At 40.4% G+C, this 25224-nt stretch overlaps 1 protein-coding gene across 1 annotated transcript; it reads right to left on the reverse strand.

The window, feature by feature from the left end:
* Positions 1 to 24: 24 nt before the first annotated feature.
* Positions 25 to 18071, reverse strand: CCT2 (chaperonin containing TCP1 subunit 2). Its single transcript, XM_039471737.2, has 16 exons — positions 17963 to 18071; positions 17209 to 17283; positions 16442 to 16507; positions 15625 to 15736; positions 15229 to 15305; positions 14981 to 15093; positions 13319 to 13521; positions 10246 to 10346; positions 9918 to 10045; positions 9434 to 9537; positions 6211 to 6330; positions 5739 to 5867; positions 5127 to 5230; positions 4770 to 4869; positions 2847 to 2988; positions 25 to 310 (listed from the first exon to the last, which is right to left on the reverse strand). Exons 1-16 carry the CDS (start codon positions 17963 to 17965, stop codon positions 280 to 282), a joined length of 1608 nt encoding a protein of 535 aa, XP_039327671.1. The 5' UTR covers positions 17966 to 18071; the 3' UTR covers positions 25 to 279.
* Between the last annotated feature and the right edge of the window lie 7153 nt (positions 18072 to 25224).

The following is a 25224-nucleotide window of genomic DNA, read 5'->3' on the forward strand; positions in this document are numbered from 1 at the left end:
GAATACACACAAATCAGTAAGACATAAGAACCAAGTAACTGTTCAAATTTTTATTTTAATGCACAGTATGAGAAATGAACTTTTAAATCAACTGATTTGTATGGAAAATTATGTGGCAAATAAATTAGACCCATGTTAAAAGAGAAGGTCAGTTAAATGTCCAAACTTAAGGATATAATGGGCACCGATAAACAGATTGCACTGTCTTCTTTAAGAGGCTATCTTTCAAACACAACTTTGCTAGAAATTGGTCCAGAGATCAACAGCACATGGAAGTGCTTAACACGGATGGTGATCGGGGACACGTTTCCTATGAGAGTAAGAAAAAAGTCAGTAGTGAAAAACGAAAAGCATAATTTTATCCAAAGTATTACAATAAATACAAACACAACTAGAATCCTGTATTAAAACTATTATAACTCTGCAATGGACTGAATGTTTGTCCCCTATAAAACTCACATTGAAACTTAATCCCCAATGCGGCAATACCGTAAGTTGGGCCTTTAAGTGACCAGGTCGTGCCATGGACTAGTGGGTTACATAGGAATAGGACTGCTAGTTTTAGAAGAGGAGGAAGACAGACCTGAGCTAGCCACTCAGCCCCTCTCGGTGTGATGCCCTGCACATCAGGACTGTTCTGCCTTGGGACTCTGCAGACACCCCCACCAACAAGAAGCACCTCACTACATGCAGTCCCTTTCAACCTTAAGCTTCACAGTCTCTGTAAGAAATTTTGGCCAGGCATGGTGGCTCATGCCTGTAATCCCAGCACTTTGGGAGGCCAAGGTAGGTGAATGACAAGGTCAGGAGATGGAGACTATCCTGACTCACATAGTGAAACCCTATCTCTACTAAAAATACAAAACATTAGCTGAGCGTGGTGGCATCTGCCTGTAATCCCAGCTACTTAGGAGGCTGAGGCAGAAGAATTGCTTCAAACCGGGAGGCAGAGGTTGCAGTCAGCAGAAATAGACAATCGCACCACTGCACACTATCCTGGGTGACAGAGTAGGACTCTGTCTTAAAAAAAAAAAAAAAAAAAAAAAGGCCGGGCGCGGTGGCTCAAGCCTGTAATCCCAGCACTTTGGGAGGCTGAGGCGGGTGGATCACAAGGTCAAGAGATCGAGACCATCCTGGTCAACATGGTGAAACCCCGTCTCTACTAAAAATACAAAAAAATCAGCTGAGCATGGTGGCACGTGCCTGTAATCCCAGCTACTCCGGAGGCTGAGGCAGGAGAATTGCCTGAACCCAGGAGGCGGAGGTTGCGGTGAGCCGAGATCGCGCCATTGCACTCCAGCCTGGGTAACAAGAGCGAAACTCCGTTTCAAAAAAAAAAAAAAAAAAAGACAAAAAAAACCTGTCACTTACAAACTACCTAGGTTCCGGTGTTGTTATAAAGTACAGAAAATGGACTAAGACACCCCGATTCTCTGTAAGAAGGATGTTTCTACCTCATGATTAACATTATTCAATTACCATGTTGTTTTTAAGACATTAGAAAACACGTGGAACGTGAAGGCCTGCAGGTATTTAGCAGCTCTCAACTTCTCATCCAAACAACATACCTAACGGAGATGAATTCTCCAGAAAAGGTCAATTCATGTTTTTGACTAAAGCATGTTTTAGGGAATTTTACTAAATTAAGCAAAAACAATTATTTTAAATCAGAGGTTGTAAACTGCCAAGGCTCTTGGGGCTTCTGGGCATAGAACAATCTTTTGGAAAGATGGGATGATAAGGGTACTAGTAAATTTTTTTTTTTTTTACTTAATGCTTGTTCAATGATCTAAAGCTTGAAACACTGCTTTTAGAGGCAAGCACAACAGTTAAAAGAAGCTGAAGAAGCTTAAGAACAGATCAAAGAATATAGCATTATACAGGGATCATACAAAGAGATAAACTTCTCAACCTTAGTGGCTTATGAGGGAACTAGGATGTTAACCATTGTCAAAAAAGTTATGAAACAGCTGTCACAGGGCACCAATCTGAAAAGCAAGTCCTCTGGAATAAGGTTAATAAGGAATATGAAAAAGAAGCCCACGGTCTGGTTAAGTTTGGAAGGATGGGTTAAACAAAATTAAGTTTCTTTACTGCAAATCACTCAGAATTTGCAGTAATTTGCTAATATGAGATACCCAACCTCTATCAGAACAAATAAAGTATTATACATTTTTAAAGTGTATTTCAATTGTAGGTGAGGGTACTGACTTACTGTGAAGATTTCTGGAAGTAGGTGTGGCTATTATGACCTTGCCCCTAATCAGAACACTTTAGTCACAGAACTCAATTTCCTTTTGCTATCATTCTGTTTAAAGACAATAGAAAGCATCACAGCATTCTATCAACTGCCCATCCCTCAAGTTTTTCTGGCCTAAGTGTTAAGAGTTGTGATATTTTAAATAACCTATACAGTACTTTTTAGTTATTTTTATTTTTTGAGATGCAGTCTCACTCTGTCACCCAGGCTGGAGTGCAATGGAGTGATCTCAGCTCACTGCAACCTCTGCCTCCTGGGTTCAAGAGATTCTCTTGCCTAACCCTTCCAAGTAGCTGGGACTATAGGCGCACACCACCACACCTGGCTAGTTTTTGTATTTTTAGTAGAAATTGGGTTTCACTATGTTGGCCAGGCTGGTTTCCAACTCCTGACCTCATAATCCACCCACCCTAGCCTCCCAAAGTGCTGGGATTACAGGCATGAACCACCAGACCCAGCCAACTTACATAATACTTTTATCCAAGCAGAACTGTCTGTGCTTTTCATTAACTCTAATAAAATAAATATAGCTCCCTATTTTTTGTTTTGCTTTTATTAATTTTTTCTGAGAAAATTGTTACAGTACCTGGGTGCCGCTTTGATGATGTTGTCCACACGCAGAATCACTTCTGCTGCTTCAGCTGCACTTAGAAGAACTTGACGCTTTACTTGAAAACTTTCTGTTATACCCAGGAGAGCCATATCTCCAATGGTGCCTTCCCTCATATCTGCAAAGAAAAAAATGTTTACTAAAAAGTTCTTTTACGGCTGGGTACAATGGCTCATACCTCCCAGCACTTTGGGAGGCTGAGGCAGGTGGATCATATGAGGTCACGAGTTCAAGACCAGCATGACCAACATGGTGGAACCTCGTCTCTACTAAAAATAAAATAAAATAAAATAAAATAAAATAGCCAGGTGTGGTGGCGGGTGCCTGTAATCCCAGCTACTCTGGAGGCTGAGGAAGGAGAATCGCTTGAACCTAGGAAGCAGAGGTTGCAGTGAGCCAAGATCGCACCACTGCACTCCAGCCTGGACAACAAGAGCAAAACTCTGTCTCAAACAAAAAAAAAACGTAGTTTTAACAACTAAAATATCGAAACATCTCTAACGATTTATAATAAAAATTAATCCTGTTATTTATAAAATTAGGATACCCAATTTCTTACTCAACAGGTGGATAAGTCTACAAATGAGCTCAAAGAGAGTCTTTAAAAAAACTTAAAAGGGGCCGGGCACAGTGGCTCAGGTCTGTAATCCCATCACTTTGGTAGGCTGAGGCAGGTGGATCACCTGAGGTCAGAAGTTCAAGACCAGCCTAGCAAATGTGGCGAAATCCTGGCTCTACTAAAATACAAAAAAAATTAGCCAGGTATGGTGATGGGCACCTGTAATCCCAGCTGCTTGAGAGGCTGAGGCAGGAGAATCATTTGAACACAGGAGGCAGAGGTGGCAGTGAGCTGAGATTATGCCACTGCACTCCAGCCTGTGCAACAAGAGCAAAACTCCATCTCAAAAAAACAACCATCAAAACTAAAAGGGGCCAGGCTCAGTGGCTCACACCTACAATCCTAGCACTTTGGGAGGCTCAGGCAGGAGGACTGCTTGAGGCTAGCCTGAACAACACAGTGAGACCCCCACATCTCTAAGAAAATAAAAATAATTTAGCCAGGCACTGTGACATGTGCCTTTAGCCCTAACTAGTTGGGAGGCTGAGGAAGGAGAACTGCTTGAGACAGGAGTTCAAGGTTCTAGTGAATTATAATTGTGCCACTGCACTCCAGCCTCGGGAACAAAGCAAGACCACTGTCTCAGTAATAATAACAATAATAATAATGTCAGCTATTGATCACCCATATTAATAGAAAACAATGTCAATTAACAAAATACAAATGGGAGAGAATTCAGAAGTCATCCACCCAACTTCTCTTCTTGTGAGAATCTGCTTCATCTTCTCACAGATTAACTGGTGCTCCCTCTTGTTCAAATTGACAGGATTATCTACCTTCTTAAGACTACTCTATAATGTCCTGCACAGCTTGTCAGAAAATTTTTCAGTATGAATTAAAACTGCCTCATTGGCCACTTTTATCTACCAACTAGAGAACTATGATCTGTGCTCAAGAAGATTATCTCACAGTAAGTTTACTATGAAATTAGGAGTTAACACTGATTGTATAAGCAACATAGTAGTTTTTTATTTTTCAAAATGTTAAGTACTATTTATATTTAAATCCTATAGTCATTATACACGAAATAGTTACAAATCTTCGAACCAGTTTTGTATCTCCTATGGAATAACAAAGTTTGGGAAGTATCAAGGATACAAAGTCACAAATTCCACCCCCCCTCCCCCCGCCCCTGCACATGTAATGGTTAGAAGGACAAAGGCCAGGAAGAGTCTTTTACACGGTTATCATAACTCTTTATGTTCCAAAAGAAAAAAAAAAAAGCTTGGTGAGAAGAGTTACTTTTAGCAACGGCCACAAAGTTCGGCTTGATTGCTTACCCAGTCCAGCAGTGGTATTGCCTTCACTGTGAGCAGCTCTGAGCTGTGCCACTAGGTCTGCACTGTCATAGCCTGCATTGTCAGCTATGATGGTTGGCAACTATGAAATGAAAAAAACAAGTAACTACTCACCCTACTATAAGAACCATTGATTTACTCCTAACTAAGAGGATGGCTTTTAAAAATTACACACTTAGAAACAACGGAAAATCTGTTTCCTTTAAATTATTGCTCATGAAGAGGAGAAACTCCAGAATCAAATTTAAAAGCAGTATTAACCAGCTCATTTTCTACTCATTTTAAAACTATCAATAACCACAAAATTTAAGTTCAGATATCTTATTTTTATTAACTTACCATTCTCAGTGCTTTAGCGTAAGACTCCATTGCAACAGCTTCTTTGCCTGGTGTTCTATTGGCAAGCTGGGTCACAGCATGAGCCATCAACATCTCCGAACAGCCTAAAGATTAAAATTCCAGTAAAATATTGTAATGCTGTCTCCAAGATACTGAATAACTGACTTTCCTTAAGATATTCCAAAGGCCGGGCGCGGTGGCTCAAGCCTGTAATCCCAGCACTTTGGGAGGCCGAGGCGGGTGGATCACGAGGTCGAGAGATCGAGACCATCCTGGTCAACATGGTGAAACCCTGTCTCTACTAAAAATACAAAAAACTAGCTGGGCATGGTGGCGCGTGCCTGTAATCCCAGCTACTCAGGAGGCTGAGGCAGGAGAATTGCCTGAGCCCAGGAGGCGGAGGTTGCGGTGAGCCGAGATCGCGCCATTGCACTCCAGCCTGGGTAACAAGAGCGAAACTCCGTCTCAAAAAAAAAAAAAAAAAGATATTCCAAGCATTTTAAATATAGTGCAAGGGCAATATAAAGTTTCTATAAGAAACATTAAAACCGCTTATGACTTAAGTTGTACTTTAAGAAATAAAAATATGTTCAATAGTTTTCAAATGCTTACCTCCTCCATAAACTGTTCTAGAGTCCTTTACAGTTTGTGCAAGAACACAAAGAGCGTCATGCAAAGATCTTTCAGCTTCATCTAAAATTTGTTGAGTGGCACCACGTAAAACAATGGTACAAGCCTCACCTAAAATTAAAAGTCACAGGGACACTTAGGGATAAAAAGTTTGCCTTCTATTATTTATGCAAGTGTTGGTTATACTATTGGGTCTTCCTGTATTACACATTCTCTAACAATCAAAGTTCATAATGGTTCTAAGTTATCAAGGAAAAAACTATGTTGAACATGCACTACTCACAAAGACACAGTAAAGATGAGGTTGACCTCAAGAGACTGAAACAAAACATACATTATGTTTCTAAAGTTAAGACTTATAAGATGTGCTATTCCAGTAACTACAATAACCTTTACTTCAACAGAACCTAGCAAGAATTTAAAAACCTTAAGCAGAATCTACATAATCACTCACCAAGGGCAACCCCAGAAAAGTGAATGAGTTTGTCTTCTCCAATCATGACTTCCTCAATAAGTTTGCAACTTCCAAGCTTTACCAATTCTGGGTGATCAAAGGTAGAGGCAATTTCACCACCTACAAACATAAACATTTATTAGTTCAATGCACAGCAGGCTTAAAATCCGTTTTCTAATAAGCAGTAATGGATAATGATAGATAATGTGTATCTTAACATTTTAAAAATCGATCGCTTATTATATGCCAGGCAGTCTCTTTAAGTACTTCATATGGACTAATTATTTAATCTTTAAAACAATCCTTAGATAGGTTCATTATCCCATTTTATACATGATAAAAATGAGGCCAAGAGGTTTACTTTCCTATCCAAAGTTACCTAACTAGGATGAATATAAAAAGTTGGGGTTCAAACTCAAGCAGTCTGGCTTCAGATCTTTAAGCACATACTATACAATACTACTACCTCCCAAAGGTTAAACTGAGTCTTAAAGCAGTTACGTTGAGTTTAAATTCAGATTCTCTTCTGAATCCAATCCTAAGACTAAGCCCTCATGATACAATCCCAGCTCAAGACATGAAAATATTTATCCTATGTCAACCACTATACACTTCATGAACTGCTTAAAATAGTAAGCATGTGACCTAATTATCACAACTGAAACATTATAAGGTCTTTAAAAAAAGCATACTAAGAATTTCCCAGAGCAACTTCAGTAAGAACAAATTAATTATAGTCCTTATGTCGCATTTCTATTCCTATTTTCCCTCCATTTTCCATGCTGTAAACTGAACAGGTCAGCCATTTCATTCTCTATTTCCTAACTAAGCAAAAGTTAGGATTCCATGTCAAAATCCTTTTCTCTAGCTGACTACTCATTTCATAATGTGGATTCCATATATTATCAATCAACTCTTCTTTTTCTATTCCTTACTGATAAATCTGCCAATGCTCTATTATTTATTTTACAATAAATTTATAAAAACTCTGGTCTTAGGACTTTTTTTCTTTCTTTTTAAAGAGACAGTGTCTTGCTATGTTGCCTAGACTGGAGTGCAATGACTATTCACTAGGCCCCATCACAGCACAATACAGCCCCAACCTTCTGGGCTCAAGCAATCTTTCTGCCTTAGCCTCCTGAACAGATGAGACTACAGGCACATGTCACCATGCCCAACACAAGACACTTATTTAATGACACTTGCAAGAACCAATGTCATCATGCAACTTGACAACTACTAGGCTTTTAAGGATGGGAGCCACCATGTGGTCAACTTCATAGACATACAGTTGCTATACTTAATTAAACATTCCTCTGGGTACATACAGCAATTTCAGATGTCAAGTCCTTGTGATATGTTTATCCCATTAATATATTATTACCCTTTATTTCTATCTTCATTTTGTGGCACTAAAAAATTACATAAGCATGAGCATCTTAAATTTTATGTGTCATCTTAAAGCATCAAGTATGCAACGGCTCCTAAAGAAGTTTAAAGGAGGCAAACCCCCTTCAAGTCATTAAAGGAAAATGTCTCTTGGTCAGAGGAAGACTATGCTTCTCAAATTATTTTTTAAAAATGTCAAGAGATCATTCTGAGATGAGGCCAAGTCTACTCTTCGAATGTCAGTACACTTTAATTTCTTCTAATATTCATGGCCGTTCCAAACAGTATGACAGTCTTACTGACTTCACAGCTCCTAACAGGTCTCTAGGTATCCTTAATTCCCATTCCCAAACCAACTTTCCAAGCTATTCATTCATTTTCAAGGACCTAAAATCTGGAAAAATCTGTTAAACTTAGTTTTCTAGGGCTACTTAGAGTTTACTATGAAAACCATTAACAAAACTATACTTACACCCCTTCAATCTATAAAAATTTAATAAAACAAAATTTTTTAAACCATTACCAGAATAAAGAGCAACAAGTTACACTTTTCTTTTTTTAAGAGACAGGGTCTTGCTCTGTCACTTAGGATAGAGTGTAGTGATGGGATTGTAGCTCACTGCAGCCTTGAACTCCTGGGCTTAAGAGATCCTCCTGCCTCAACTTCCCAAGTATCTAGGACTACAGGCATATGCCACTATACCTGGCTAATTTTTCCTAGAGGCAGTCTTACTATGTTACCCAGGCTGGTCTTAAACTCCTGGCTTCAACTGGTCTCCCTGCCTTGGCCTCCCAAAGCACTGGGATTACAAGCATCAGCCACTGCAATCAGCCTGCACCATTATGTCATTGTGATATAAACAGATACATCTGATTTATAAACACAATTTCTATTTGACACAACTGGGATTATATCACTCACACTTCTATTAAAGGGTATTGACATACACTAATTTTCATTATACAATGTTGACTGTTTTCACTTATTCTAACATTTATTGCTTTCAGAAATTTTTAAAAATTAACAAAAGCAATGTTTCAGTACTTGACCCACTCTCCAGCATACAGTGAGTGTTCAATAAAGGTTATTATTTTAACTGTACTACTACTACACAGAACATAAAGCACTCAACTATACTTGGCACTAAAAATAAATGAACAAACTAGATAAAGGTTAAGGAGACTTAAGACTTCTTTTCAATAAATTTATAAAGACTTTGTTCAGATTTTTACAGTGGTCTTACAAGTTTGTGAGAGAAAAAAAAATTTTTTTTTTAGAGAAAGGGTCTCACTCTCACCAAGGCTGGAGCACAGTGACACGATCTCAGCTCAGTGCAACCTCCACCTCCTGGGCTCAAGCAATTCTCATGCTTCAGCCTCCCAAGCAGCTACGCTCACAGTACTCGCCACCACATCTGGCTAATTTTTTTTTTTTGGTAGGAACGGGTTTCACCATGTTGCCCAGGTTGGTTTCAAACTCCTGAGTTCAAGTGATCTGCCTGCCTTAGCCTCCTGAAGTGCTGCGATTACAGGCATAAGCCACAGCACGCAGCCAAAAATCTACCTTTAAAACAATGACACAATGAAAAAAATCTGTACCAATGGCAAATGTGGCATATAATTTGGTATAGTAAATATAATGTACCTAAATTAAAGGTATTAAAGAGTATGAACTAGATTTCAGAATAACTGTTGAAATTCTAACTCCTTAAAGAGACTCATTTGTTTTCTCAGCAAATTGTATATAGTAACAAATAATAAATCCAAAAGTGACTACTTTGTTAGAAAACAATACCTTTTTCTAAAAATAAAAAAAAATACCTTTTTTCCATACCTGTGACAAGAGCTAGGCGTTCCACACCTGCAAAATCTGCATGCTCAATAGCCATGACACCAGCAGCACCAAAGAGCTGTTCGGGATAATTATAAATTAACTGCCTGTAAATAAAATACATAAAAACATTATGCTCAAAACTGTTACAAGATAAACTACGTTAGACTAAAAAACATGTAAACATTTTTACATTAGAACAAGATTGCACTTCTTACCTGTATAACTGGAATTTATCAATTATGATATTAACACATCCATGCTAGCACTGAAAACAGGCGTTCTTTATTAAAGTAACTGTATACATTGATCCCATAATTCTAGCCACCGAGTGTATAAATCACAATTTACTAATTATGAAAATCATAATTTAAGTGAAAGTTATGTATAGCAATTCCTAAGTAACAAATCACTAATTCAATGTACGTAAACTATTCCTTACATTTTCATTGAAAAAAAAAATCCTTTCTTGCAAGCAAACACAGACCTGTTAATGAAGCAATTTATTCCATGCTTAAGAATACGTTCAACTTTCTCCTTCATTTTTTCCTTTTCCGCATGTTCTATTTCTGCAACCTTTGCTGTAGAATCAACTCTTACCCGGGAACCAAATATCTAAGATAAAGCATAGAAAGAGCATCAGTTTCAAAAGAGTCCCATAGCATATTTCAACATTTTTGCTAACATATATATCAAAAAGGAATATATGTGTATATATACAACAGATTCATACATATTTCATGCTTTTTAGTGTGACTGATTCTTCAGTTTACAGAAGCCAGCAATTTAAATTTTTAAGAAGTAGAGTTACATACCTTTATCTTGTCTGTATCCATACCAGTATTTGCAATAAGAATTTTAGCATTTTCAATTCGTTTTGGTTGATTTACTCCAATTTTTTTATCCAACAGAAAGCCTATAATAAATATAAGAACGGTATCACAATTAATACTTCAAAGCAGCCTTAGTAAATCTTATAAAGCTGTCTGCTTTATCTTATTACTATTTCAAAAAAGCTAAAGCTATTAAAAAAGTCCAATTTTCCAAGCTCTCAGATGGTATAAAAGCAAGCTTGTCCAACCCACCTTATTTTGTTGTTGCTGTTTTGCTTTGTTTTAGGTTTTTAAGCAGCTTGAAAGCCATGGATTTTAGTTTCTCTCTCTAGTGACAAGCAGAAAGGAGGGATGATGAAGGAGCTTTACCGGCCCAAAACAGAAACTAAGAACCCATGATTGTATTCTCTCCCTTGGACATTCCTGGTATAAAGCATCCCACTGGAGTTACTACAAAATCAAAATCAAAAAGTAAGGGCCGGGCGCGGTGGCTCAAGCCTGTAATCCCAGCACTTTGGGAGGCCGAGGTGGGTGGATCACGAGGTCGAGAGATCAAGACCATCCTGGTCAACATGGTGAAACCCCGTCTCTACTAAAAATACAAAAAATTAGCTGGGCATGGTGGCACGTGCCTGTAATCCCAGCTACTCAGGAGGCTGAGGCAGGAGAACTGCTTGAACCCAGGAGGCGGAGGTTGCAGTGAGCTGAGATCGCGCCATTGCACTCCAGCCTGGGTAACAAGAGCGAAACTCCGTCTCAAAAAAAAAAAAAAAAAAAAAAAAAAAAAAATCAAAAAATAATGTATAAAACAGAAAATACGAGAGCACAGCACAGACAGTAAAATTAAACAGCATTTTGAAACTTCTGTTTCAGATATATACTACACACACATCTGTATTGTTGCAATATAAAGACAGTAGGTTAAGTCCACTTTTGTTAGCTTAAAATCATCACAAGAGAAAAACTGAAGGATCAGACATTCAAGTATTGAGGCTGGTGGTAAAAATGGAAAAACCGTGGACAATGAAGTCAGATAAACTTGACCCCAGTCATTCCCCTGCTGCTGGCTATATAACCTTGGACGATTTATCCAACCACAGATACTAATTTATAAAACAGGAATGTAACCAGTGGCAGAGGTGCTAGTTACCAGCTTAGTCCTCTTGCTTTGGAACCAAACCATCATATGAACCACCCAGTACCACTTATCTTTCCAGGCCTTTTCTGGTTACATTAGAAACTTTTCTCTTATAAAGCCACCATTATCTTGGGTTTTCTACTCTATTGAGGTACACCTGATCCTCACTCACCAGATCATCATGATGACTAAATGACTCAAGTTCCTACTACAACTCCTAGTACACAGCAGACGTTCAACAATGGTGCTGCTTGAGCTACTATTCTTGTTTTAATGCTTCTACCCTACACCAGCCCCTATTAGAAACACTACACAGCGGCTGGGCATGGTGGCTCATGCCTGTAATCCCAGCACTTTTTTCTTTTTTTTTTGAGACGTGGTTTCGCTCTTGTTACCCAGGCTGGAGTGCAATGGCACGATCTCGGCTCACCGCAACCTCCGCCTCCTGGGTTCAAGCAATTCTCCTGCCTCAGCCTATCTAGTAGCTGGGACTACAGGCGTGCGCCACCATGCCCAGCTAATTTTTTGTATTTTTAGTAGAGACGGGGTTTCACCATGTTGACCAGGATGGTCTCGATCTCTTGACCTCGTGATCCACCCGCCTTGGCCTCCCAAAGTGCTGGGATTACAGGCTTGAGCCACCGCGCCCGGCTACAATCCCAGCACTTTGAGAGGCTGAAGCAGGTGGATCCCCTTACATCAGGAGTTTGAGACGAGCCTGGCCAACATGGCAAAACGCTGCCTCTACTAAAAATACAAAAAAGTTAGTTAAGCATGGTGGCACACGCCTATAATCCCAGCTACTTGAGAGGTGGAGGCAGGAGTGAACTCAGGAGGCAGAGGTTGCAGTGAGCTGAGATCACACTGATGCACAGGCGTCAGAGCCAGACTCCGTCTCAAAAATAAAAAGAAATGCTACACACCTCTTACATATAAACTTAACCAGGAGTATTTGCAGAATTATGACACTCTCTTAAAATAAATCAAGACATATGACATAGAGCAAAACCAGGACTCCAAACCACTGGTAAAAGCAGAAGTTGTAAAGCACTATCTAATTCTTTTTTTTTTCTTCTCTGAGAATGCCTATACTTTTTGACAGGCCATTTTGTGAAATTGTATTTATGTGAAGATAATTTGGAAAACTACCCTCTATAAACAAAATGTACGAAGAAAACAGTACTTAAGGGTCATTTATCACTCTTCAAGAACTAGATCCTCTTGCCCTATAAACATATATAATTATTTGTTAAAGAATTTTTTTAAATTCTTTTTTAAAAAAATTGTAGTCATCCCCTGGTATACAAACAAGGGGGACCAGTTCCAGAATGGCCACATACACCAAAATCCACATATACTCAAGTCTCAGGCTAACCCTGCAACCAGTAAATTTGAAAAGCTGACCCTCTACATACATGAGTTTCAAATCCTGCGAATACTGCATGTTCCATGCATGTTTGGTTGCACATGTGCAAACTACAAAGAGCTGACTATATTGAAAAAAAATCTGTGTTGAGCAAACCTATACAGTTCAAACTCATGTTGTTCAAGAGGCAACTGTACATCCTCAATGATTTGACTGACCCAGACCCTTCCTGGAGAATACATATAATCCTGATAAAAATACTATTTGGTAATAGATGATTTCTAGTAAAAGAAAACTGTATTTCCTCTTTATCAGAGTGCAAATAACTTCGTCGTAGTTAAGTAAACTCTAGAGATTATCGACAATGCTGGAATAGTATGGGAAGGAGACTACCCTGTCAATAAAATGACAGACATGGTTGTACATATGACATGTCCTTAAAGACAAGTTCACTGGCTTTGTAAAGTGCCGCTGGTCCCAAAACAGAATTCACTCAGCATTCAGCCCTCGGCATCTAATCAAAGCTTCTTGTATCTGACATTCATACATACCTTCATCTAAATAGGAATCTGCCAAACTTCCTCCTAGCTTCTTGATAATATGAATTGCCTCCAGGTTGCCAGAGCCTTTTAGTCTGAGAACAGCTTCTACAGCTAATTTCGTAAAGTGGTCTTTGTGATGAGTAAGAAGTTTTGAGGATAATGTCGTGCCCGCAATATTCATTAAATCTTGACGAAATTTAACTTCATCGGAACTAAATAAAACCAACCAAATACACACATTAACCCTACTTTACTTTTCAAAATTTATCTAGATCAGGCATCCCCAAACTTTTTACACAGGGGCCAGTTCACTGTCCCTCAGACGGTCGGAGGGCCGCCACATACTGTGCTCTTCTCACTGACCACCAATGAAAGAGGTGCCCCTTCCTCAAGTGTGGCGGGGGGCCGGATAAATGGCCTCATGGGGCCACATGCGGCCCGCGGGCCGTAGTTTGGGGACGCCTGATCTAGATATTCACGTCAATAGATAATTTTACCCTAACTGGTCAAGTTTGTAAGCTATATGAAAAGAAGTAAACCTCAGCAGTAATCAGGAAACACAAATTAAAGGATATTATTTTCCCCCACCAAACTGGCAACATGCCAAAAGAAAAAACTGAAGGGCGGGACAGGCTATGAGGTACATAAGCAAACAAAAATCTAATGTTGGCAAGAATGAGAAACAGCCAGGCGCAGTGGCTCATACCTGTAATCCCAGTACTTTGGGAGGCCAAGGAGGGTGGATCACCTGAGGTCAGTTCAAGACCAGCCTGACCAACACGGTGAAACCCCATCTATACTAAAAATACAAAATCAGCTGGGTGCATGCCTAAAGTGCCAGCTACTTGAGTGGCTGAGGCAAGAGAATTGCTTGAACCTAGGAGGCAGAGGTTGCAGTGAGCCGAGATCATGCCACTGCACTCTATCCTGGGCAACTCTAAGAGCAAGACTCCGTCTCGAAAAAAATAAATAAATAAAAGAATGTGGAAAATAAACATTATTATGCAGCTGTGGACGGGTAAATCATTAATTTTTTTCCAGAGGCTTATTTCATAATGTATGTGAAAGTACCTTAAAACAGTGGTGCCCGGTCTTTTTGGCACCAGAGACTGGTTTCATGGAAGACAATTTTTCCACCTGCTGCTCATCTGCTGTGCAGCCCAGGTTTGGGGGTGAGGAACCCTGCCTTAAAACACACACACCTACCTTTGGACCCAACAATTACATTTTAGAAACTTATGGGCTATGTCACATTGTTATTATAAAGCTAAAAATTGTTGAACACACAAATCTCCCCCTAGAGACAGGTTAAGTAAATATAGTCATTCTAGCTACATACTCAAATGGGTAACTCTATTAAAATACCGCATAGAAAACTGACATCCAAAAATGTGCTTAATATTTAACTAAGTTAAAAAGAGGCTAATAAATCCTCTACACAGTATGATACTGTTTGCTTTATTTGCGTATTTTGATTATAGATACAAAAAGACTAAAAACTCAAACTTTAGTGGTCATCTCTAGAGGCTGATCTAGGTTTGACTGTTGGAGTCGGGTGAGGGAGCAAGATGATCTTTGTGTATGTTTTTCAGTATCCTCTAGATTTCTTGCATTAAGCATATTATGAAAGAACACTAAATGTTTAAAACAGTAGTACTCTGGTATACCAACCCATGATCGACTGCAGAACTCAACAGAGCCTCTCTTGCAGCCTTTGTGGCTTCTCTCCAACCCGCTATGATGGTCTGTGGATGAATCTTTTTTGCAATTAAAGATTCTGCTTCCTATTAATAAAGTTATAAAATATAAGTTATAAATGAAAAATTACTAAGCACTCAAATGTAAAGATGAAATAAGGACTTGAATATCTGATATTCAAAAACACAGTAGGAAAAAAAGAGTTGCTCAGTTGCTCTTACCCTTAATAATTCTGCTGCTAAAACGGTAACAGAGGTAGTGCCATCACCAACTTCATCATCTTGAACCCTTGACATATCTAGAAAAATAAATTTGTTATTAACTCAAAATTGCTTCTTAGCACTAAATTCTTCAAAAATATTCACTTCCAATCTAAACATAACTTATCAAGCTTCCTCATGCAACAAATTCTTTAGAACTCTGAGGTCTAAAATACAACAGTTTTACCACCAATATATGGCTCTCCTGAAGCTTGTATTTTAATGATGCTAATTAAAAAGTAGTGGACATCAATTGACTGACAGTACAGGTGGTCAACACAGCCTATTTAAAAAGTTATTTTAAAATGTTAATAAACAGTATTATTAGGTTGGTGAAAAAAGCATATTCAGACTTACCAACTAAAACTTTAGCTGCTGGATTGTCAACACCAATGTTTTTCAGAATAGTGGCACCATCATTGGTTACCATAAGAGAGGCATCTCGTCCACTGCTTAGAAGAATTTTGTCCTAAAGGAAACGTAATTGGTTCAAGTTAAGATATAAATACATCTTGAAGAATGCATGCATCAATCAGTATTCTCATACAATGCTAGTGTATAAACACTCTGGATGGTCATTTTGTGGTATCCATCCATCAAATGTTTTCAATACATATACCATGTAACAAAACCGTGGTATCTACCCCTAGAAACACTAGAAGCACAGGGAGACACTAGTTTTTGTTTCAGCACTGTAACTGCAAAACAATGAAAAAAACTATCAATACAGCCATAACTAAATTATAAAATAATTAAGGTGCAACATACTATTTGTTAAAGAGGCTGTATTATCTACCTATGAAAAGAATTTAAAAGAGCAAGCTACAAAAAAGTATTTGTAAATAGTATCCATGTTTTATAAAACTCTATAGTTACATGAGAATATATAAGAAAATACATAATAAAGTACACATACTTCTATAAAAGCAAACAGTATTAGAAACTGTATATGCAAATAACAGTACTTGTCATCGGGGAAGGGCACAGGCTTGGGCATCACCACTGGGGATGGTGATATTGGGGAGTTTGATTTTTACTAAGGATAATACATTTGTCTTACTTTTAGAATTAAACATTTTAGATTAAAAAGCATTTTAAAATGTTTGTTATTAACATATTTCCACTAAAGGCTCTAAAACAATATTAAAACATAAAACTCTTCTATTTTCCTTACCATGCCTTTGGGTCCCAAGGTGCTCTTTACCAAGTCTCCAATGGCGATGGCACCAATAAAAGAAGACTAGAGTAAAAACCAAGGAGATTATCAGAATCACCTTTACAGTCTTAGAGAAAAGTAGTTTTATCTTTATTTACTTTATTTTTGAGGCAGAGTCTTGCTCTGTCGCCCAGGTTGGAGTGCAATGGCAAGATCTCAGCTCACTGCAACCTGAGCCTCCTGGGTCCAAGAGATTCTCCTGCCTCAGCCCCCTGAGTAGCTGGGATTACAGATGCCCATCACCACGCCAACTAATTTTTGTATTTCTTTTTTTTTTTAAAGACAGTGTCTCACTCCGTCACCCAGGCTGGAGTGCAGTGGTGCGATCCTGGCTCACTGCAACCTCTACCTCCGGTTCAAGTGATTCTCCTGCCTCAGCCTCCTGAGTAGCTGGGATTACAGGCACACTCCACCATGCCCGGTTAATTTTTGTATTTTTATTAAGGACGGGGTTTCACCATGGGCTGGTCTTGAACTCCTGACCTCGTGATCCGCCTACCTTGGCCTCCCAAAGTGTTGGGATTACACGCGTGAGCCAAGGCGCCAGGCTAATTTTATATTTTCAGAAGAAACGGGGTTTCGCCAGGTTGGCCAGGCTGGTCTCGAACTCCTGACCTCAGTTCATCTGCCCACCCCGGCCTCCCAAAGTACAGTGATTACAAGACTGAGCCACTGCGCCTGGCCTCCAGTTTTATCTTTAAAACAATGATTAGAGCAAGGCTTACCAGACGAGCTGTCTCTGCTCTCTCTTCATCAGCTCCTGCCTTGAAGATGTTAACAGGTGTAAGAGAAAGGGACGCCTAAAAAGGAAAACCAAGAGGCATTCTGCTTAAGTACCAATATTCTATACTGAGGTGCCATCCACTAGTCTTACAAATGGAATCTACCCGAACACTCATTTACAATAATGTTTTCAAACAAATGAAGCTTTCATCATCGGAGAAGGTATTTAAGAGCAGGGAAGGACTTGAAAGAAAGCGACATGGCTTTTCGGATTTACAAGGGCCCCAAGAATATTAACTATACACCAGCGGGATTGACAGTGACTAAAGACGACGTGGAACAAAGAATGAGTCACGGAGGGGTTGCAGGCCATTAAGGGTACAGCCGCCCGGCGGGCGAGTGAACGCGGCGGCCTCCATCTTCCACCCTCGGGTGGCTCCGCCCCTAGAGGGAGGGCGGAGCAGGACCCGCACTAGAAATTTCTGCACTTGGGGTGAGGCGCGGGCCTGGGTTCCCGGGACTATGGAAACCCGGTCTGGGCAGAAGGAGACGCTGGTCTTGTGGTCCACCCGTCCCTCTCGTAGTGGGCTCCATCGGCTGGCCTGGTACAGACCGCACGCCCCAAGGCCCGCACCATGCGCGGCGGGCCCAAGAGACAGGAATGGAGCCTACGACGCTAGCAGGACAGAGGGAGCAATCGGGTGGCAAGGGCACGGCGGGGCAGGAGCAGGGCAAGAGGCTGGGGGCCAGGCTCACCATGGTTCCGAGGGATTCCGCACACAAGTGGATCCCTTCACAACTCGTGCTCGGGGGCCGACAGACAGGAGGAAGCCGGAAGTGACGCCACACGCCCTACTCTCGAGGGCGGAGCCTCGGCCTGCGCGCCCGCCCGACCAGCCGTTGCCGCCAGCAGGTGTCTCATTTTGATTCGAGACCCACGGGCCGGAAACGCAGCGTTTCGCATTGGAGGGGGCGTGGCCACCGCTCGAGGAGGAGGAGGAAGGGGCGGGTTGAGAGAAGAACCCAAGAACAAAGATGTGGCCGCTGCGCGCGTTGTCATAGCGATGGAGTTCTTGCTCACACTTTTAATTTTAATTTTCTTAAATTTAATCTTGAAACATTTGTATTAAAGTCACATATGTACTAGTTTAAAATGTTATATACCATAGCTTTCAGCTTTTTCAGTTTTTGGGGGGGCTATTTACCATCATATTACCAGATAATATTATTGCTATTTTAATTTTAAATATTATTTACTATTACAGAAGAAGACTTCCTTTTCTCTTAATAAATTTTCAAAAGTTATTTCTAATTGGACGTTGACTGCCCAGGATAAGGTCTTGTGAACTGACAGAGACATTTGTGGTATTTTATCTTTGCCTTATTTACTCATTTTCAGGAATTTTTGCATTTCAGTCTATTTTTTTCCTCCAATATAGAGATGACTTATTAGTCTTTTTTTATAATAAACTGAAATATTTGGGATTGATCTTGATCTCTGCCAAAACACTCTCACATGTTTTGGCAGAGATCAAGATCAGTTCCAAATATTTCAGTTTATTAGAGACAGTTTTCTAATTTCTCTAAGTTGACGGATGTCTAAAACAAAATTAGTTCTCTAGAAAAATTTGTTTTCTGTCATCTGGTGATACCCACTTTTCTCCCTTTGACTAACTGATCACTTAACAAGTTCCCGGATTTTTCTTTTCCGTTTTTTTGTTTTGTTTTGTTTTGCTTTGGTTCTGTTTTGTTTTTTTAAGAGATGGGGTTTCCCATGTTGCCCAGGCTGGCCTGGAACTCCTGGGCTCAAGCAATCTTCCTGCCTCGGTCTCCTGAGTATCTGGGGTTTCCTGGATTTTTGACATTGCCAACATCAGGAATTTTCAATTTTTAGTTGTTTCTACCCTTCAGATTTCCTCTAGGTGGATTGATTTCCACCAGGGGTTGGCAAGCTGTGAGGAATCAAACCCAGCCTGCCAATTGTCTTTCTATGGCCTGAGAGCTAAGAACAGTTTTTACATTTTTAAGTGGTTGAGATAAATAAACAATTTCCTGACACATGAAGATTCTGTGAAATTAATATTTCAGGGCCCATAAAGCTTCGTTGGAATCCATGGGCATACTCATTCATACTTACCATCACAATACAATAGTAGAGTTACACAATGGCAGAGTTGAGTAGTCATGACAAGTTGTATGGGCCCACAAAGCCTGAAACATTTATTATTTGATTCTTTACAGAAAAAGTTTGCTGACCCCGGTTTACGGTATTCCTCAGGTCCAACGTGAAAAGGGGGGGGGGTTCGGGCTGGACAAATTGTTATTTTAAATCTCCTAAGAGTTTTCTGTTCTTTGTAGGAAAAGTTGGTCTTCTTTTCAGGAAATGTGCTTTACTAGGCAAATCCCGAATCGCATTCTGGAATGAGAAGATTCGCAATGAAAAACTAAGATACCTGCACAATATTGAAAAAGGTTGTTTTTATTGTGGGCAGAATTACATACCTGAAGATGTTTATTATGTCCTCTGGTAGGCAAGTCTGAAACTGTGTGTGATGGGGAAACCAATGACTGCTCCCTGCTGGGCTTTAATGTAGCCAGAGACATTTGGGTGAGGAGAAGGAGGCAGGCCCTGCCACTTTGTGGAACTGAGGCTAGAGGCAGCCAGGAAGAGATCCTATAATGGTACCCTGGAAATGTGTCCTTTCTCCATTGTATCTTTTGACATTTATTTCTTTCCTGCTTCCCCTACCTTTGATGCCACCCCTGCACCCAGAGGCTAAACACTCAGCTTCTAGACCCAGACTATATGAGTTTGAATTTCCACCATTGTACCTACTAGCTTTGTAATCTTTGTAATCTTGGGTGGGTTTCACAGGCTCTTTACATCAGTTCATTGAAGGTCATTCAGAGCGTGATCAATTTGGTGGCTTGCCAAAAACTCTCTTTTAGCTGTTTATACTTATTTTTGTCTGAGATGGAGTTTCTCTCTGCCACCCAGGCTAGAATATAATGTCATGATCTCAGCTACCTGCAACCTCCACTTCCCGGGTTCAAGCAACTCTCTTGCCTCAGCCTCCCAAATAGCCGGGACTGCAGGCATGCACCACCATGGCCAGCTTGTATTTTTAGTAGAGACGGGGTTTAACCACATTGGCCAGGCTGGTCTCGAACTTCTGACCTCAAGCAATCTGCCCACCTTATCCTCCCAAAGTGCTGGGATGTGCAGTGGCGTGATTTCCATTCACTGCAGCCTCTGCCTCCTGGCCTCAAGAGATCCTCCCACCTGTCTCCCAGGTAGCTAGGAATACAGGCATGTGCCACCACACCTGGCTAACTTTTCGTAATTTTGGTGGAGACAGGTTTTCGCCATGTTACTCAGGCTGGTCTTGAAATTCTGAGCTCATGAGATCTGCCCACCTTGACCTCTCAAAGTGCTGGAATTACAGGCGGAATCCACGGCGCCTGGCCTATTTATACATTTTATAGCAATTTGTATTAGGCAGGTTACAGAGCCTAGGGAGGTAGTGAGACCTCGGGAATCCATGTTTCTGTGATTAAACACGTTGTGTGACTTTCTCCTGGCTCATCATCTGTCCTCTACTCTCAAGTCCCTTGGTCTTTGCTTCTCTTGGTTAACCTCGTCTCCTCACTCAAAGGCTTTGTGCCCCTCTCCTCTCTATGACCCTAGGTCCTCCTCTACTCTTCCGCTTGGTATAATTTGGCTTTCAGTGAGTTGGCTTTTTGTTAACTGGCCAGCCTCCAGTTTTATAACCTCTCTGTGCCTCAATTTTCTTCTGTGTAAAATGGAGATAATTATCGCAAAGATTGAATAGCTTAAAACAGTGCCTGGCCTATTGTAAGCTGTTTAGCTTCGCTATTGTTATCATCATATCCCCAGTCTTCTAATAAGCTTTGTGAAATGTAGCTGAGGTTGGGTATGCTTCGCACGATATGGAAGTAGGGACTTGTCTACATTCCTCAGGAACACTCAGAATACCTGAAAAAGGAAACCAAATAAAGGACCAGGAGTCCACAGTCACACTGAGTTGGGTCCATCCAGATTACTGTTTGGGTAATAAGGTGAAGGTTAGAAGACTTGATATTTGTCCTGTTGCAGACTGTGATAGTTTGTACACAGGAACCAGTCTGTGACGCACACTTAGAGTAGCACTTTAAAAAAAAAAACAACAACAGGGTCCCATTATGTTGCCCAGGCTAGACCACAGTGGCATGATCACAGGTCATTGCAGCTTCAACCTGCCAAGCTTAATCTATCTTCCTGCCTCAGTTTCTTGAGTAGCTGGGACCACAAGCACACACCACCACACCATTGCTTTTTGTACTTTTTCATAGAGACAGGTTTTCACCATGTTGCCCAGGCTGGTCTCAAACTTCTGGGCTGAAGTGATCCACCCTCCTCAGCCTCCCAAAGTTCTGGGATTACAGGCATGAGCCACTGCACCTGGCAGAGTAGCCAAACTTCTTTAGGCCTTTGCATATCACCAATCTTTTCAAATCAGAAAATAAGTAAAATGTTTCTGGTCTTGACTAGGTAGTTATCTTAGGAGTGAAGATGGGACAAGATCATAATTACATCCTGCAAGAGAGTCACCCAAGAGGAAAGCAGAGATGGATAAAGACTTCTTAGTACTTAGATCAATGTATAGAATGAGAAACAAACTGCATTTAAGAACATCTCCATAGAAAAGTACCTAGGTTCAAAATCCTGGCTCTAAATTACAAGATGGGACCTGGAACAAGTTATTTAACAAATCTGTGGTTTTTTTGTATAATAGGAATAAACAAAATCATCTCCTACGGTTATCCTGAGGTCGAAAAGCATTAATAAAGTGTCTAGCACATAAGAAACACTATATAGCCAGGCGCCATGGCTCACGCCTGTAATCCCAACACTTTGGGAGGCTGAGTCAGGCGGATCACCTGAGGTCAGGAGATCAAGACCATCCTGGCCAACATGGTGAAACCCTGTTTCTACTAAAAATACAAAATTAGCCAGGCATGATAGTGTGCGACTGTAGTTTCAACTACTTGGGAGCCTGAGGCAGGGAGTCGCTTGAACCCGGGAGGCGGAGGTTGCAGTGAGCCAAGATTGCACCATTGCACTCCAGCCTGGAGACAAAGTAAGACTCAGTCTAAATAAATAAATAAATAAAAAGCACTACGTAAATGTTGGCTTTTATTATGGCTGTGCACAGGAAGGGATGAACGTCAGCACAGGAGAGAGAGGGGTAAGTTAGAAACACCTAGCTTTCTATTTCTGTGCTTTGAGCCTGGCTAGTTTGAGTGGAGCTTTGTTTTGTACAGTTGTGAGAAGTGTCGTAATAAAACAGGCTATTCTGGAGGGCTGTCATTTATAACATCTTTAAAAATTGCCTTTAAAAAGATTGTCCCGCTTTATCACTGGGTAAATTGCTGCTGACAGAAACCATCTATCTATCTAACCGCCTACTAGACATCTCCATGTGGGTGACCCGCAGACCATGAACTAAGACCCCAGTGGAACCCACCATCTTTCTCTTCAAACCTCTAGCCCCCAAGTGCACATAAATACATGTTTTATATATATATATATATATATATATATATATATATATGTATATATATATATATATATATGTATATATATATAGAGAGAGAGAGAGAGAGAGAAAGAGAGAGAGAGAAAGAGAGAGAGAGAAGGGGGAGAGAGAGAGAGAGAGAGAGAGAGAGAGAGAGAGAGAGTCTTGCTTTGTCGCCCAGGCTGGAGTGCAGTGGCACGATCTTGGCTCACTGCAACCTCTGCCTCCTGGGTTCGAGCAATTCTGCCTCAGCCTCCCAAGTAGCTGGGATACAGGTATACGCCACCACGCTTGGCTAATTTTTCTATTTTCAGTAGAGACATGGTTTCACCTTTTTGGCCAGGCTGGTCTTGAACTCCTGAGCTCAGGTGACCCACCTGCCTCAGCCTCCCAAAGTGCTGGGTTTACAGGCCTGAGCCACCATGCCCAGCCCCAATATATTTTAAATCTCAGTGTACTGACACCATCAACCGTCACAGTCACCTAAACCAGACAACTGGGTTCATCCTTGACCCCTCCATTTCTGTCATTTCCCTTGTCAATCAGAAGTGTTGATTCTTTCTCCTTTAGGCCCTCTGTTACACTGGTGGCCCTGAATAAACTACATTTTTGATGTTTATGCCTTTACATGATCTAGCATAATTCAACAAAATACAACAGAAATGACATTGTGCCAGTTTGGGGCTTAGACCCCAAGAAAGCCTACCAGCTCCTACTTTTGTGCTTTTGGAAACCCTAAGCTGCCATGAAACACCGCATGAAGAAAGATCCAAGACTACATGGAAGAAAACGAAGGAAAACAGTTGACAGCTAGAATTGAAGTACCAGACATGACCTGGTTGAACTGGTCGTCAGCCCTCAGCTGCTTGAACCATACTAGCCGAGACACAAAACATGTGAGGAAGCTAGGCCTCCAGACATGGTATGATCTAAGTCGTCTCTGCTGTGCCCTGCCCATCCTGATCTATAGCAACTTAAGAAACAAAATGATTGCTGCTTTAAGCCACTACATTTTAGGGTGGTTTGTTGCACAGCAATAAACAATCTAAACGGTCCTTTAACAATGCCTTTGAATAGGCATTTATCAGATCTGGCTCCATTTCTGAAAAAAAGCCTCTTAACCAGTCTCCCTGCTTTGTTAAAATACTGGGCCCTTCATGTACCCATGTTGTCAGAGTAATCTTTCTAAACTATCATTTTTCTGGTGTTTAAAATCCTTCAAGTTCTCTCACCTAATTTAAACAAAAGCTCCTTAGGATCGAATGTGATGTTTCTCATTTCTCTTTTCTTCTCTATACCCTAACCCTGCCTTTGGCCTCCGTGTGCTAGTCATTTGGAACCTCTTGCAACCACTGAATGTCACGATCTTTCTATACCTCTGACTTTGCACATGCTATTCCTTCTCCTTAAGACATCGTCTTTCTCTAAGCTACAAAGGCTGTCGACAAAACACCTCAGGGATCACCCCCTCCAAGAAGCTTTGCTTGAAAACCACCCCTAGGCTGAGTTGAATGCCCGTCCTTTTTGTGTGTCTTTACCATGCCAGTTACATGAATCATTTGTGGACATGTCCATCCCCTTCATTGTTTAAATAATTTTAATCTTGACCTGTACTCAACTAAGGCTTTGCAATGTCACTCAGTGGCTAAAAACAGGTTTGAAGTCTCAGAGCTGAGAACTAGTTGAAATGATCATACAGAGCCTGTCAAATATTTACAATTTCATTTCGGTATCTTACTATACGTTCGTTTTGAAAACAGAGGCAGTGTTAGGAGACTAGAAAAGAAAATGTCAAAGTTTCAAGCAATATGTGAAATATAAATACAATAAAACTTTAAGTAAATATCCAACCAAACTTTTTATTGCAATCTACTTTCAGCAATAAGGGGAAAGTGAGCACGAAAAGAACTCCAATCAGACTTTATTCAACAAAGCAGTTTTTCATGAATGCTTCAGGTTAGTGTATGGTCAGCTCAGCTTCCAGTATCAACGTGAGTACCTCATCATGGATATTTATGCCAAAATGACAACAGTAAGGCATTGCAAAATCCTGTCATCTAAGATTAAACTATATTTTACATAATTTGTAGGACAGTAAAGTATACTAATACTCTGTAATAAATAAGGATTTTAAAAATGTGTTGCTTAGCCCTTGTTAAACTAAATTCAATTACTAGCTTATTGTAAGTACTCCAGTTAATAAAGGTTTGATTGTACTTCAAGAACTCTGACTTCTCCAAAGATAAAAAAAATTGTCATAACAAAAATTAAGTTTAAAAGCACATTCACACTTGTCCTTAAAAGCATGTTTACATCGTGTTTGAGAGAACTTTTCGTGCCTGATGACATGGCTTATACAGCAGAGAGAGTCATATGCAAAGGACAACTAGAGAGCAATCGTCCCATCCCCACTTCCTCCAAAAAGCCACACTCGGCCTC

The sequence above is a fragment of the Saimiri boliviensis genome, chromosome 7 (assembly GCF_048565385.1).
Source record: "Saimiri boliviensis isolate mSaiBol1 chromosome 7, mSaiBol1.pri, whole genome shotgun sequence".
Taxonomy (NCBI): Eukaryota; Metazoa; Chordata; class Mammalia; order Primates; family Cebidae; genus Saimiri; species Saimiri boliviensis.

What these genes read in the sequence shown, in the direction of transcription:
- CCT2 (XM_039471737.2), bottom strand. An exon ending in ACGCTAAAGCACTGAGAATG is followed by an intron (nt 4,870 to 5,126) that starts GTAAGTTAATAA and finishes TTCATTTCATAG; the next exon opens with TTGCCAACCATCATAGCTGA. An exon ending in CAATACCACTGCTGGACTGG is followed by an intron (nt 2,989 to 4,769) that starts GTAAGCAATCAA and finishes TTTTCTTTGCAG; the next exon opens with ATATGAGGGAAGGCACCATT.